Source organism: Barbus barbus (genome assembly GCF_936440315.1).
Source record: "Barbus barbus genome assembly, chromosome: 9".
NCBI lineage: Eukaryota > Metazoa > Chordata > Actinopteri > Cypriniformes > Cyprinidae > Barbus > Barbus barbus.
Window position 1 is genome coordinate 21,434,657 of NC_136737.1, and position 16,974 is coordinate 21,451,630.

At 37.8% G+C, this 16,974-nt stretch overlaps 1 protein-coding gene across 1 annotated transcript; it reads right to left on the minus strand.

The window, feature by feature from the left end:
* Positions 1-491: 491 nt before the first annotated feature.
* Positions 492-13,642, minus strand: LOC306874712 (uncharacterized protein). Its single transcript, XM_079424923.1, has 10 exons — positions 13,381-13,642; positions 10,289-12,353; positions 9,641-9,740; positions 8,461-8,538; positions 8,264-8,362; positions 8,054-8,186; positions 7,839-7,953; positions 7,161-7,285; positions 1,253-1,336; positions 492-1,165 (listed from the first exon to the last, which is right to left on the minus strand). Exons 1-10 carry the CDS (start codon positions 13,418-13,420, stop codon positions 1,074-1,076), a joined length of 2,931 nt encoding a protein of 976 aa, XP_079281049.1. The 5' UTR covers positions 13,421-13,642; the 3' UTR covers positions 492-1,073.
* Positions 13,643-16,974: the final 3,332 nt, after the last annotated feature.

Below are 16,974 nucleotides of genomic sequence, written 5' to 3' on the forward strand. Positions count from 1 at the left end.
ACAAATAAAGATAAACAAATACATAAAAATAAATGAGCATTTCTCTCTCAAGAATCAATCTCCCCTCTTTCCAATAGAAGTTAATTAATATTTTCAATTTACTGCTTTTTATTTCACTTTAGTTTTTTTAGTTTTAGTAATTTTGCTGTGTTTATTTGTTTATTTGTTTTTTTATTGTGTGTGTTATTTGAAGTAATACAAATGTTTTTGTTTTTTGTAACTATATTTAAGATTAATATATTAATATTAACTAATGAACATGGTAAATGGATTGGGTAAGAAGTCTCATGTGCTTAAAAATGCTGCATTTGTTTGATCACAACTATTTTGTGAAATATTATTACAAATGAAAATAACTAATTTAATTTTAATATTTTTTTTAATTAATATATATATTAGCATTTTCTGCATCATCAGTGTCACATTTGAGACATTTCTTATTATTATCAATGTTGAAAACAACATTGAAAACAACATTAGGATTCTTTGATAAAACGTTAATTTGAAATATGTATTTTTAACAGTGTAAAAGTACATCCTTGCTGAATAATTTATCTTTTTTTATTCTTACCACCCCCACAGTTATATGTAGCATTTATATGAGTAATATTCTTAGTAAATCACCCGGCAGACACCCATGAAAAACGCACAAACAATGTTAGTAAGACGTATGACTTCATTTCACAGGCTCACATAACAAATTATAGTCATGTTGCATGAAAACAAGGGCTGTGTTGTATTCACTGCATCATACAAAATATAAACTGAATAGAAATAAATCAGGGAAGAAGTAGAAAATAGTATAAAGTTAGGTTTTTGAGGAATTTATAATGAATGCATGTCCATTAATCCCATTCAGAACAGTGCAGCAAAATACAGATGATTGTGAAACATGATCATATCATTTTCTTTAAAGGATGTAGGTGTGTAACATGATGAAACGAGGAATGTTCTTTAAGGTTTGGGTTGCAGTTTTGATAATTTGCCACATTCTTGGAGTTGAGCTGAACATGTCCTGGTTTATTAAAGTAAAAAATGTGAAGGCAGTGCTGTGATATCACTGAAAGGTCCATCTAGTGCCTCAGATACCCGAGCAGACAGACTCCAGTCGACATGACAGACAGTAACACCCTGCAGGGGACCAGCATCAGTCCTGTGTTTCCAGCTGAGGAAGAAAGAAATTCCAGGTGATCAAGTGTAAAACACTTAATAATAATAATGTAAATGTTGTAATCACAGAGTTACGGCTTACTTGGAGTGCATGCCTTTGATTCTTTGAAAACACCCATCTTGTCACTTGTCTGAACTGATTTCAGCTTCTCTTTGCTCACCTCACCTGGAAAACAAGTTGTTAATATAACAGTTTTAAACTATTAAACAATAACTATTAAACTTTTGGTCATTTCTAACTTAAACTAATCCAAGTTAATAGGTTAAAACTGTGAAAACTTTTATGACTTTTTACATATTTTAAATCAAAAAGTGTAACTAAAATATATATTTTTTTTTTCTGTATTATAGAAGAAATGTTATGTTTAAATTTGGAAATGATACATAAATATGTTACTAATTTGCCTAAATTTGAACATTGGATGTAGTTCAAAACTCTAGTTTTATTTTCTTGACTTATTAGAGTCAAAGGTTCAGATAAATTACAGAAAAAATACTTTTTTTGACTCAGTAAAAAAAAAAAAACTTTGTAATATAGACATATAATAAAATTAATAAGTTTGGTGTATCTAAGTGCTACTGAAGTGGGGGGAGGGGGAACTGAGAAAAAAGTCTTTAAGGATGTGTATTAGAATTAATATCTAGATAAAGTGCAATAAAATAATCACTTAAAAGTGTTTTCAGCATGTTTTCTTTACACTAGTATGAAAAACACTTTATGAAAAGCCAAAAAGCCTAAAATCTCAAATTGTGGATGAAAAAAATATATGTTTTGCCTGTAGTGTCGAATTTTTATTTATTTATTTGTTTGTTTGACCGTCAGCTTTCAATATGTAATAATTTCAACTATGCCATATAGGCAGCTACAAAGTTATTTAGGTACTTCATTTAGTATGCAACTATATAGCAACATCTTTTCACCCCCCACAACTCACAAAAAAACTTTATATGACTAAAGTTACTTCATAGTAAAATTTATTTAAATTGATTTCCGGGTCATTTTTTGTCTATTTAAAGGGCATTTTCCCAAACCGTATTAAATGCATGCATCATCTTTCATATTAAATTCTTACATTTTATTAATAATTTCACTTAATATAATAAGACACTATAAGGCTGTTACCAATCCTACGTAATCAGTATTAAAAAAAAAGATATTTCCACTGCAGAAGACACAGAAGCAGCTGAAGTGGCATTTAGATGCATTTACACACACAGTTTAATGAAGCTGAAATGTAGCATAATTGCATTTACACTCCAAAATTATAACAGCAAATAAGGTTACGAGTTTGGTGTTTTAAATCAGTTTTTTTTTTTCTAAATATACAGATTAAAAGATAAGCTACTTTTAAATCTAAACGTAAACCACCAGTAGGTGGCAGCAAGTGACTGTCTTAATGAGTGAGTCATTGGCCCTGTCCAAAATGTCACCCTAAACCCTCTCGGTTCCGCTTTGACTGTCTGGTGGACGTCTGCTGCACAGCTCAGCAGAAGTGTGGATCGTGGGCACATAGCGGGTGCAAAGGACAGACAGGCTGCACGAGCCTCAACTGGTGCAAAATCAGAATCATTCTCGCCAAAATTTCCATGCTTCCCTAATTAAATGTTTTAATCAGATTAGTTTTCCGTTCAGGTAATACAAATGATCTTTCACTTGCTCCTACAAAAAATCTACTTGTTCCAGACAAGCATTAACGTCAAGCTCTGTTACCGTATATAAAATTCAGCCTGCCGAAGTGGCTAGTGGGAGTGACCATGTAACCCGCCACTGCTGAAATTCACCCACATTTGGCGGGTGTTAATGTCAAGCCCTGAATGTTTCTGTTGTTTCCTCAGTTGTCCTGTGGTATAGACCTCTGTCATATACCACTCTCCTGTTTCACGATGTTGCGCAAGATCACAGGGTCTCTAAGCTCCAACCGCGCATCAGATTACCGTGCAATTTTCCTTTTTTGTGTCTTTTGAAAGGACGGGATTGTTCATTGTTTTGACAGACAAAGCATACTAAGTCAGTTCAGGAGAGGAGAGCAACAATCAAACAACTTGAAAATATATGAAGAGACACACCCTCTTCTGCCAGCTCTTGTACTGGAATATGTGTATAATATTAATATTTTATATATAATATTAATATATTATATATTAGAATTATAAAAAAAAATATGTTAATATTGATAATAATAATACTACAGTATATACATAATATGGATAATGTCAGGGTTAAGCGGGGCAAACACTATTTAAGCAATGTTTTTGTTAAAGACCAACTCTCACTGTACAAAGAAGTCGCATGCGATGTAAAACCAAAGCTCAGGATGTGTGTGCTCACACCAATGAGCTGCTACTTGACTGCTCATACTATACATGACTACACACTATACTTAATTCTGTAGTACTTGGAGTTGGTTTGGCTCTGTCATTCGTGGTTTGAGTTATCCTGTTAGTTTGCACTGTTTCTAGATCAGTTTCATTTGTTTGTGTTCATCAGTTACCATGGTTACTCATTAGTTAATTTAGTCACACCTGTCCTGTTTTACCCCTCATTAGTTTGTGTATATCTAGCCCTCAGTTTGTGCTAGAGTTTGTGCGTTATTTGGTTGTTTTGTTTGTGTTTCCTAAGACTGCTGAGCAACCTGTGAGTTCTTTCCTGATTTTGGTTTATTTACAAATAAAAATTGTTACACTTCGATCTTGCCTTTTTCATCCCTGCTGCAACCAATGTGTCACAGAATACGGGCCAATAAAATGGATCTGGGAGCAGTGAATTTCAATTCACCTCCTCTCAATTTCTTAAGAGACACATGCAGGCTTTCTTAGATTCGTACAACCTTGTCTGCTATGACAACGATAACCTGTGTGCTTTTCCAGACAGGTCTCAACACGAAGACAAGAGCGCACCACAGAAAGTAACTTTATTACAGAACTAATGTAACCCCTCTGGTCACATTAACAAGGATGTTAAAGACCATAACCCTTAGCATAAATCACTAGTGTGCCTCTTGAGATCAGGGAAGTGAGGTTTACCTGCATAGCAATTAGCAGCTGGCCTCCGTTACACTCAACCCCCTAAACCTCACTTACATCTGGGTCACGGCACCAATGTAACCCCTCCGGTCCTAACCGCCCTGCCTCGTTGTTGTTGTGTTAACTGATAAGGTCACACATTCTGACTTTGGCTTGACCAATAAGAAATGTGTAAATTAGAGCAGGAAAAGTTTCTTTGTATGGAAGCTGGCTCATTTGCATGATCAGAGTGGCCAGGCAGTTTTGTGCCCTTTAATACTCTGATTATTATATCAAGCATACAATGCCTGTTATGATGACCTGGTATATACCAATGGATAGTGGACTAAACAAGGATTGTTTTAATATCAAATACGTTGATATCATATGCATGTTTATTTATAGGAAGGTTTGTCTATGAATTTAATGCAGAGAAGTTCTTGTTATAGGCATTTTGTGGCCATTTCAATAAGGTATTAAGTGAGAGGAAAACTCTCTCTAAATTTGTTTGGGTCTTATCTGGACAGACTTTTCTGAATACTGTGCCCTTGATGCCATTGTAACCAGGGTTCTGTTCTTTGTTTGGGGGTTGTCTGCAGTTCGGGGGATGGTTTGCTTGTTGGGTGAGGAATGTTGCGGATTATTTGTATAATAAATCCGATAATAATGTGTTTACCTTGTCCTGCCATTACAGCAGACTATGAGCCCTAGCCTGCCGTGATTAAAGAGCCAGAGCTACAGATTACCTTGGAGCCTGGGCCAACCAGATGTTTGAGCTGGCAACAATGACTGTCATAGAGGGAATACTGGTGAAGTATGAGGGGATGGATTGGAGCCCTATCTCTTCAGTTAAGGTGGCTGTAGACCAGGGTTGCCCAATCCTGCTCCTGGTGATCGACTGTCTTGTTAATATATAATGTATATATTATATATTATAATGTAATGTTTGATTAGAGTTGGAGCTGATCTTTGCAGGACAGTCGATCGCCAGGAGCAGGATTGGGCACCCCTGCTATAGACACTTTAAACTCTGAGCCATTGAATAATTTTGAGAATGATTGCACAAAACATGTTTTGTCACCCAGCACTATGTTGCTAATGTCTGTGGTTCTGCCCAGCCCTGAATGTCCTGTGTTCCCGTCCAGTCCTTAATCTCCTGTGTCCCCGCTATTTCCCACAGGGTCTGCCCAGTCCTGTACTTCCTTGTGGTTCTGCTGGTTCCACCCAGAACCAAATCTGTGTTGGGTTCCTCCCAGCCTCCCACTCCTTTGTGAAGTGAAGTGAAGTGAAGTGAAGTGAAGTGAAAGTGACATACGGCCAACTATGGCGACCCATACTCTGAATTTGTGCTCTGCATTTAACCCATCCAAAGTGCACACACACAGCAGTGAACATACACACACCGTGAACACACACCCGGAGCAGTGGGCAGCCATTTATGCTACGGAGCCCGGGGAGCAGTTGGGGGTTCGGTGCCTTGCTCAAGGGCACCTCAATCGTGACATTGAGGGTGGAGAGAGCGCTGTACAAGTGGCTGTCATGTGTCACCCTGAGAAGATAATTCTGTGTTCCATGTGGATTTTAAGACTGTCTTGTGTGTTAATGTTGAACCTGTTCATTCACAGCCAAATCGTTAATGTTGAGCCTGTTCATTCACAGCCAAATCGTTAGCCCTGCCTTCACTGCCTCTCCTCAGCCCTTCGTCTCCTGCTCTGGTCACCATTAAGTCACCTCGGCCTGAGTTGTCATCAATCTAGACCTGAAATGGTGACCCATTAGTTACATTTTGGACCTCCATTCCTGTCACTCCTCCTAAGCCTGCTGACCAGTCGGTTCCACCGTGGCTCTTCACTCCATCAGCTCCAGCTGGGATCATCGTCCCCTCGGCTCCACAAGGCTTCCTCGTCCCTCCGGCTCCACCTTGGTTAGTTGCTGATCTGCCTGTGCCGCAGACTTCCAGTCATTCACCTGCACTTTGTCCACCCTCTTCTTCAGCTCAGTTGGCTCCTCCTCACCTCCAGTTCCACCTTGGATCTTGGGTGCTCCGCTTCCGCCTCAGTCCTCCGGTGCCTAGGCTCCACCTTGGCCGCTAGTCACCTCGGGTTCCCTGTCATCGCCTGGTCCCTGCAGTTGCTCGGCTCTACCTGGGTCTCCACTTTGGCCAGCTCCATTTCGTTCCAGCGTCCCCCTGGCATCACCTGCTAATGCTAAACCCATAACCTCTCCCTTCCTCATCTCTGCCATGTGCCTGCATTCTGGCACTTCTGCTTGGGATTCCAAAGTGGCTCCTCCTGTCGTCATGTTTCTGCCTCTGTCATCTCCTTGCCTCCTCCATCCTGCGTTGTCCCTTCTGCCAGTTCTGCATCACCCTCCTAAACTGCCACCCACAGGGGTTACAGGGGTTGCGTGTAATGGTAGGGCTACGTTCTGTGTTTCTGTAGTACTTTCAGTTGTTTGTCTCTGTCATTCATGGTTTGAGTTATCCTTTAAGTTTGCACTGTTTCAAGATCAGTCTCTTTTGACTGTATATATCAGTTACCATGGTTTATGCTTCAGTTTGTGGTTGTTCTGTTCATGTTACCTAAGACTTGCTGAGTTCTTTTTTGGTTTTGGTTCAGTTGCAAATAAAAATTTCTGCATCTAGATCCTGTCTAATTATAATATTATTTATACATTTTACAGCTGTTAATAATTAATAAATTATATTTGATTTAATTAAACAATATTTACACATTATAGAATATTTATATATTTATAGAATAGCATATTGTATAACAATTTTTCATTTATTTTATTTCCATACAATTAAACATTGAGCTCTTTTTAATTGTTGGTCTGTGCATACATGTGTCAGATGAACATCTCACAGTTTTTTGTTTTGTTTTTTCAATATCTCACAATTTGGGCGTCAAGATTTTAAGATGTTTTGTGAAGATGAAAGCAATTCCTTAAAGTTGCACTTCAAATTCTGTGCTATTCTGTGTTACCTGAAACCAGATAATTGACCTGCTGGCATTTCCCATCAGACCTTTGTGAAGGAGAACCAGGTAAAATAGAAACTCTGGATATGTGGACGTTCAACACATCTGCCACTCTCTTCCGGAAATCATACCTGTACACAACAGTAAATGTGTCATAATAAAACATGTATGGCTTATGCAAAAACAATATTTTATATATAATGTAATAAGTGACCTGTGATTTTTTTTTTTATGCTTAAAGGATAAAAAAACACATCACAGCATGTACTAAAAACCGTTACAGTAAGGTGTAGAATTGTGTGTTACATGAAACCAGGAGTCATCTGAATTATAATAGTCATTTCCCATCCATTATTTTTTCCAGTTTTGTTTGTCTTTGTGAAATTTAGCCAACAAGGCTTTAAACATAAAACATTCAGATATTTTACTAAAGACATTGATATAAACATTAATTTAAGTTATGGAACATCATGACACTGGCAATGGCATAATATGTATATTATTGGACATTTAATTAAGTTATTTCATGTAGTAAAAACATACAGTTGTTACCTTAAGGATCTACTTCTATTTAATCTAATATTTTAAAAAAAGCCTTTTTTAGTTGTTAGGTTGATACAGATAATAATTCTGAATATTTAAACCAGTTAAAAGCATGAACATGCATGGATTTGAAGAATATACCTGCTGAAGGAAGTGATTTTGGGGAAGATCTGCGTGGCAGAGGGAGATTCTGGGAGAATATCTGCACATGTGGTTGTGGTGTTATTGAGCCTGAGAACTAATGACCTCTGGACAACTGCGGGTAAAACATTGAGACCATTTCTATGTATAAGATCTATGCCAATGCATGAAAATATAATATCTGCACAAGGGTTAAAGTTATTCATATCTGCTACCTGTGAAGTCTCCGGCCAGTTGCAACAGAATGTCATTGTACAGCTGCCTCTTGGTGAGACTTATGGATCCATGTCTGCCCTTCAGATCTCCAACCAAACAGGACAGAGACCTGACCTGAGAACAGCTGTTCATCTGACAAAGAATGATTTCTGTCTTAATTATTTTGCATAATGTTTTTACAGTTTGATGAGAAAATAGGCTTTACTCACATTTGTCGTGTTGAATGGATTAAATATTTCTTCTTCACCAGGACATGCTCCACCTGACCCCACTGGCTTATTTGCGATGTACCAGGAAGCCTCTGCAAGCTAGAAACCAATAGCAGAATTCCTCATATTCAATGAAATGAAATATAATTGTGATAGCTAATATGACTAATAAAAAAAGCTGATAAAATATAACTTACATTTGATGATTGTGATGCCCGCACATCCACTTCCAATATAACATCACCATAGCTGCCATCTGGAAAGGTTATCTGGGACTAAAGACATATAAGGTGTATCACTTAGCATTTATTTCCAATCAACCAAATTTCAGAAACTTCCCTAACTCAAATTTTTGATTTTGAATTTTTACACCCCTGTAATTTGGCTCTGAATCTCAGGTGAAAACAGCCACTTTGGAGGAAAAAACTTGCGCAGTGCTCTTTCCACCATTGGCACATAATGCAACAAAGATTGCAGAAGTCAACAGATTTTGTAAAAATAAAACAAAGATGCTGCCATCTTTCAGAAGTCATTTTTACAGCCCTGTAATTTTACTCTGAATCTCAGGTGAAAATAACCATTTTGACCCCCCTCTACAAAATAGTGGATTACTGACTAAATATTCATCAATGGAATTTAATATTTTGGCTTTCATCACTATATCTTTCTTCAGAAAAATATTAGCAAAATCTAAAATTTAAGCCAAAGACCTTGAGTTGACACGGAATGACCCATTTAATATTTGTTTATATATATATATATTATGCAAACATTATAAAGTACTGTATAAACAATATTTTAGGACTGGGTGGAGGCAAAGATAAAAAAAATTTAATTAAATTAAAGACAGATGCTTAAATGCACCAGATGCTCGGGACAAGATGTATTATAAATATAAAATTATTACTCATTACTGTAAATCATGTGTATCATTCTTCTGCATGCAACACCAAGACCACAAGACAGCTGCTGGTTTGCTGTGCAGCATGTGACAGATCCATCTGCCTGCATACCATCCCAGCAGGACAAAAGCTGTACCCCTCCACAACCACAGCCTCACCCAGTTACTCATCTCCCCTCTCCACCCCATCCTCCTCCATCCAGCATTATTAGCAGCGTCATCTTTTTGTGGCAGATTTAAAGTGACGGTAGATTTAAACCACTTTAATGTGGGAGAGCGTAGAGATGAGGGATACTTATTTTTCACAATTCCCTCTATAATTAAGCTACCATAGGAACAGTGAAAACTATTCAAAACAGGCAATTCAAGCCATTTAGCAACATGGTCCTGGCAACCAACCAGCAAAACCAAAAGAGTTTTGAACAGACAAGAACCATCTATAAAAATCTGCTTATACAATGTATTTTTCTTTTTACCATTGTCACTGTCCCAGTTACAGCACTACTGAACATGGCCTTAGCGATCACCCAGTTTCCATCTGGGGAGTCTTCTGCTGAAATATCTGCACACCGCATTCTGTAAATAGTGAAAGAAACCATTTTAAGTTGATAATGTTCAAGTAAGTTTTGAAATTTTCTTTTCATATTCCTGGGTGAGTCAAAGAAATCTTGTTTATTACTTGTATAAATAAACACTGAATGACGTGTGTAGACGAATAAGCTGTGTGAATCTTCCCACACATGGTTTTCATTACAGTTTGGTTTTTAGGTATTTCAGATATCTGACAATGTAATTATGCTAAAAAGCTGTACAGGAAAATTATGTGAGGTCTCTTCCGGATTACTAAATTTTGCCTTTGGGGAAAATAAATATTAAAAATTATCTTGTTGTCAGTTAAATGTGGCTAATTCGGCAGACTGCCAAAGAAGAACTGGGGAAATTAGACAAAATGCAGAACTGGGAATCAATTGTTTCACGACCTGCACCTGCAGTTGTTTTCCTGTCTAGACTATTTATGGTTCTGCTTCTAACAGAAGAGAAGCAAACTAATATCTTATACTTATTTTCAAAGGTCAAAATACTGTGCCTGGTGAATGTTTGAGGATATACGATTCGTAACTAACCTTGAGCCGTTAGTGTAATGTATGACCAGAGACCGGCCAATTATGCTGTTCGGTCCTGAAAGTGGCATATTTCCATCCGTGTACTGATTCTGAAAGTTGTTCTGACTGGTCAGGTCTCCAAACTTCCCACTGATGTCTCCAATCTCATACTGGTCAACTGTGCCATTCCCTGGAGCTGGAGATGAGGCTGCGTTCACAGAAAACGGGTTGAAGTGTCCCATTATGTTAGTGTCCGAGCAAGGTTCCTGTGTGCTTTTGATTGGAAGAACATGGATGTGGTAGCCACTGGCTCTCGCATTAAGACCAGTAAAGGAGATATTTAGGATTGTTGGTCCTTGAGGAGAGACTTGGGAGAATCGGACTTGACCTTCAGAGGTTCCAGGTCCAAGCCAGGAATCTGAGCGTGCGGAGGGAAAACGGTACAAGGTGAGGTTAGCACAAGCGATCCGTGGACCTGTTTGGTTTGGACCATGTATCACCACAGAACGTCCAATCATTCCAGACATCCAAGAAGTGGTGTCAGTAAAAAAGTTCTTGGTTGCTACCGTTCCCATCTCAGACTGCAGGTCAGCAGTTTTGTGCTTGCCAGAGATATCCCCAACTTCACAAGCAAAAGGGCTGTCGGGAGCACAGTTTACAGCGTATGCACTCACTGTGATGTCTATGTTGTATGGGTTCCAGTGTCCCCCAGTGGACAGACAACAACCCTTGTCATTGTCAGTCTCTGTGCTGATGGGATAGTTGTGGATGTGCCAGTTGTGATTCACTGTAGAAGGTGCAGAAAGCTGTCCGTAGGATACGTCCATGAATACGGAGACATCAGAATATGGGTCACTACTGAGTTGGGTGAACACGACTGTCCCCACAACCAGACCACGAAAGGCAGCCTTGGCGACAATCACTTCGCCGGGGTAGCCGATACTTGCACAGGCAAATCTGGTTGAGTTGGGCATGTGTATCACCACAGAGCGACCCACAATGCTGTTCCGCCCAAACAGGGGTAGGTTCCAGTCCGTGAAAGTGTCTTGAAAGTTATTCATATTCTCCAGAGATCCATGTCTGGCGCTCAGATCTCCGACCTCAAAGAGATCATGAGTGGAGCCTCTTGGTGGCGGATACGCTGGTGCCTGAGTATTCACATTAAATGGGTTCCAGTGACCCCCAAGGTTGTTGTTACTGCAGCTGCTATCTGATGGAGAACTCATTTGAGGAAGGGGAAACTGATGAACATGGTACGGGCCAACTCTTCTGTCCAGGTTTGTCAGGTTAACAGTGATGGTAGTGAGATCAAACGGAGATGGTTGATGGAAGGAGAAGTAGCCTTTAATCCCTTGCATGTTCACAACAGCACTAACTACCTTCATTGCAACGCTTCGCATCTCTGCACACATGTAGCTTGAGGTCAAGTCGAGAACGGCGAAGCGGACATTAGAATTGAGAGTGGATATATCCAATCGAGATTTAACAGGTTCCAGAGGTGATCCCACGTTGATAACACCCAACTTTGTAAGATTCTTGGGATCCAGACTACTGAGAAGTGCATTGCAGCTGGTGGCAGAGCTTTGTGATGCTAAAATCGTGACATTTGAAAAAGTCCTGGTCTGATTGACATTCCTTAGATCTGAGAGAACCCTTGCCCCTGCTTCTCCCATCGCTTGCCGGATGTAGACGTTTCCAGCCACGGGACTGAAAAACCGTGCCCTCCATGTTCTTACCTGGGACTCCGAAGTAAGTCCGGCACAAATCCTTGAACCATTACATGTGTCCACCAGCACCGAGAAGGCATCCAGACTAATGTGCTGTTCAAACAGAGTGGACACATTCACAGCAGCCTGAGGCTGATCTACAGAAAATGTGAACACACTGTCTCCTATGTGTGACTTTTGACAAGGTGAAGCAAAATGGCCATACATAACTGGGAATGTAGTTAGGGAGACATTGAATCGACATGTGCCAGTTCCTGTGAGATTCACTGTGGACTTGTGCTCTGTGGAGTCAAAGAGGATCCAACCAGTGACTCCCATCATATTGAAGTCAGCCTGATACTGCACACAAGAGGCAAAACCTGAATAGAGTCAACAGAATAAACAAAATTAAACATTGTCATTCATTTCAGGAAATCTACAAACTATTTCAAGCATTTAATTTTAGAAGGTCACATGCAGATATAGCAGTTCAGATGCTGTCTTCTGTATCATTGAAATATTCATAGTATATTCTAAGAAGTTGAGTCATGTTTCCGATCATGTCAGCACCTCTTCTGTTATGTCTACACTTGTGAGACACCAGTAATTCTGATTAAAGGACATTATTATCAGCTTTAGATGCGCTTGGGTGGTTTCAGGTGTCAGTGTGTCACCTGCAAACATGACATTTCTAAGAGATTTTCTAAGAAAAACATTGACGATTGTCCTGTTGAATTCAGGGAATTGTGAGGTTTGATACATAAACAAATAATGTCACAGTTGAGCTGGGTCATACTGAGCAAGAATGCCAGAGGCAGGTAACTTTATTCAAAACTCCCAAACATGAAACATATCAAAGTCATGGAAGCATGATTTTACTTTTCCACCACTTTCCTTGAGTAACAGGTACGAAGGTTAAATTGAATTTTTAACTCATACAGCTTAAAATTTGGACACAGTTTAACTAAGTTAACTTAAAGAAATGGGGCTTAAAATGAGCAATATTTCAACATGGAGTAAAAACTTAGCATGAAAATTTTCTCACATACATTGACCTTGACATTTGTTTACAGTGCCTGTTATGGATTAAGCATTATGTTATACCTAATGAAACACTAGGTACCACATACAAACACTAAGTATCACTAGATCCCTGAATAATTTAAGCATTGTTAAGCAATTGCAGACTGTCACATATATGCTAACTAAGAATGTATAATACTCAAACAGTATCCAATAGAAAAGTGTAAAATATCTTAAAGTGACACAGTCTAATGCAAATTCATAAACTTTTTCCTTTACTTGCAACAGTTTTCCAGAAACTCAAACTTGATAGACCAAAGGTTTTGGAAATACAGTGTTGGGATACAAATCACAATTTTTCTTAATAAAAAAAAAACAACTTACCGCACAGGATGAACAGGGTCAAAGCTCTTGGCAGCAACATGTTGACAGCTGTTGCTTGTGTGTGTGTGTGTGTGTGTGTGTTTGCAAGCAAGATGTAGAAAGTAATATAGACAGTCGTAGGAGTGGTTTCACAAGGGAAGCCCCTCTGTGTGTGTCTGTAACCCTCTGTACTGGAGAACGTCTATAATGATGTGTGCTTGTCTGCGTGCATGTGTGTGCATGAGTGAATTCCTTGCTGTCTCAGTGTGTGACTGGTTTGAATGGGACTCTGGCTTGTCCCTTCTGTAGTCTCAAAGGAGGGCAGCGGAGGGAGTGGCTTCCCAACATCCTGTGTTCACGCTTTTCTTGACATAGGCACATAACAGCTGATATAATATATAAAACCATGGAAACATGGTTTAGCAAGTTTTTCCTAAACAAGAGTTTATGAAATTGATAAATACACGACAGGAAAATAAATACACTTAACATTTTTGGGAGCAGGCATAAATTAAAGGAACAGTTGACACAAAAATGAAAATTTGCTTAGAGTTTATTTACCCTCAGGCCATCCAAGTTGGTTTCTTCAGATTTACGTCAGTTTCTCAGCAATGGATCCTCTACAGTGAATGGGTGCCGTCAGAATGAGAGTCCAAACAGCTGATAAAAACATCACAATCATTTACAAGTAAATCAACAGGAGTCCATCAATGAACATCTTGTGAAAAGCTGTGTGTTTGTAAGAAATAAATCCATCAAGGCATAATCCAACATAACACTTCCTCCAGCGAAAAAGCCCATCTCCTCTCACATTAAAATCCACCCACATTTGTTTAGAACTGTTTTGGACGGTTTTTGCAGGTAAATGGTGCTTGATGTGCCTATTTTTCTGCTGATTCAGACAAGCTGAACTTTTCAGTTTTGAAGTAAAAAATGCCTTACTGATGGATTTCTTCATTACAAACACACAGCTTTTCGCTTCCCACTTTTTTGATAACTTGTGAATTGTTGTGATGTTTTTACAGTTTCAACAAATGTTTGAGTGAACTATCCTATCAACTATCCTATGGCATTTTCTTTTTCTCGTAATATGTTCATGTTTCTTGCTGTTGTACTGTTTGATTTCTCCTCAGTGTTGCAAATGCTAAATATTTCCTTGCTAATTTTTTCTCCTTGCTAAATTTAGGATCAGGGTATTTTGGCCTGAGCTGTTTCAAGAAGCTCTTGAGGTTCTTCAACCGGTGCTATTTTAGATAATGACTGTAGAGGCCTCAGCGAGGAGATGTGACGTAGACAAGAGTTCGCTCAAAGACACAGACTCAACAGTCTGCACACTATTATTTCTAATTATAGCTAGTTTCAGTAGAAGAAATATTGTGTGTGTAATTTTAAACATGAAGAAATGAGTACAAAAAAAGTATTAGATGAAAAAGTGACTAAACGTGATCCACAGAAGCTGCTATACAAATCTGTTGTTCCCTCACTTTCACTTCATTATTAAAAAGAGAGAAGCAATTATTTCATCAGATGTCTGTTCTGTTCATTGTTAAACAGGTGGCTGTATTTTAATCAGCGTTAATAATAATTAAAGATACATAATTGCACATTTAACTTCTGGGTATTCACATTAATAAGCTGTTAAGGCCACTGAAATAACTACAAAATCTGCATTTTATTAGTATATGGTCGCAAATCCTTCAACAGTTCAAACATTTATGGATAGCCTATACATTATCGCTTTATGTGCATACTGTAAATACAGTATGTAACTCTGTATTGTATTGTTCAGTGTAGCAGTATTTTGTTTGTTTTATAGACATAGTCCTACATGTGTGTTTACATCAGAAACTGTTCACAGCAGTCCTTACTCTCCTGAGCATGACGTAAATTCAGCTCAAGTTTTAACCTGGTGTCACATGCCATTATATTCACTTCACAAGTTTGCCTTCCCACCCAGTCCGCATGGTCAATGGTAAACAAACTCAGCTTGCTGTCCTCAATGGAGGTTTGAACCCGAGGCTCTGCTTGAGATCAGAGTTCAAATCCCCCCCACCCCCTTGCGATATTACATAGAGGGAGAAAAACTAAAACATATACGTTTGGAACTTCATTTTATATTCTTCTCTGGAAGGCTAACATTGTTCAGCTTCAGGAAACTAATTTGCTGAAATTATGATTCTACAACAGTGTCAGAGGATCAGAAAAGTTGTTAATAGGCCACTGTCACTAAAAAAAAGCAATCAAATTACACATATTGTTGATGTTGTTCCAGACTGTGCATGTTTGATCAGATAATAATGATTATACATGAAGGATTTAGCATTTCTTTCAATTAATTTATGAGTTAAATGATTGGGGATCTTTCTCATTCTACATCTACTGTAGTATCAATTAAATGAGGGAGAACAGCCAGTTTATATGATAACAAAAAATAGAAAATATATTTCAAAATCTAGTTTCTTCGTTATACATAACTCGAAAATTATTAACCAGAAAAGCATATTTTATTGGAAAAGTAACACAGTTACATTATTATTATCCTCAAAATGTATTATTATTATTATTTTCACAGTCACACTTAATTCCACAGTTCACTATAACAATGTTGCTGAGATTAACAGTAAATTTTATCAGTGAAAAACAGCTGACGTGATTTTTGGACATTTGCTGTAAATCATCTCTCAGCAGTTCCTCTGCTGTCCTCTGTAGGTCATTAATCAAAGTTCACTGTATTCAGTTTATTAGATTTATGGTCATAAATGTTTTTTTTAGAGATATAAAGAGATAAAAAAGGGGGTATTTATTCAAACACAACACTCAATAAAAATCATCTGTGAATCAACAACAAGAAACAACTGCAACAGAAACAGTGTCTTGAAAAATATGTTGTACTTACCATAATCAGTCACAGAAATATAAGCTATTTATCAAGGGTGAAGGTGGCTGGTGCTAAATATGCATTAAATGTGAAGTTTTAAAAATAAAAATAAATGCTGCACTGTTTCTTTTTGAAATTAAGTCATCTGTGAGAAATGAGTTACGTAAATGTATATAAGTACTGGAAAAACCCTGCACTCAGTTTAAGGTTAAACCTCCACTTGAGACAAAAGTGAGTGACCCTTTTTGTCATTGGCTGTGCCAAGACCAATGGAACATATTTACGTTTTTTTTTTTTTTTTTTAGTTTATTTACTATGCATTTCAAAAGAATCTGACAAATGCTGTCATAAGCACTGACATTATTGAAAATAATTTCACAAAAATAACAAATAAGCACATTCTCCATTCTAAGATATTTCCTTACACAGTTTACAGCGAGAACAAAGTATGGTAGAAAAATATATTATTATGTCAACAAATGGTCACAGAAGTTTCAACCAACATTTTGTAAAAGATACATATATATATATATATAATTCAATTGAGAAAAAAACTAACAAAAAAAAAAAAAAACTTATATACACAAATTGGTTTGATTGGCAGGGGTTTGAAAAACTTTTTGATGCCACAGTCCCCCAAATATGACGATTCTAAATCCTTAGCAGCTAGCAGTGGTTATACGTTTCAGACTTGAATGAATATAAAGAAAAAGTGTATAAAATAAGTGTACTCATGT

Bases quoted from the DNA above. Each gene is read 5' to 3' on its own strand.
- LOC306874712 (XM_079424923.1), bottom strand. From the start codon at position 13,420: ATGTTGCTGCCAAGAGCTTTGACCCTGTTCATCCTGTGCG. The intron at 1,337-7,160 runs GTAACACAGAAT...CTTGTTTTCCAG, and splicing joins GGTCAATTATCTGGTTTCAG to GTGAGGTGAGCAAAGAGAAG. The intron at 1,166-1,252 runs GTAAGCCGTAAC...TTTCTTCCTCAG, and splicing joins ATCAAAGGCATGCACTCCAA to CTGGAAACACAGGACTGATG.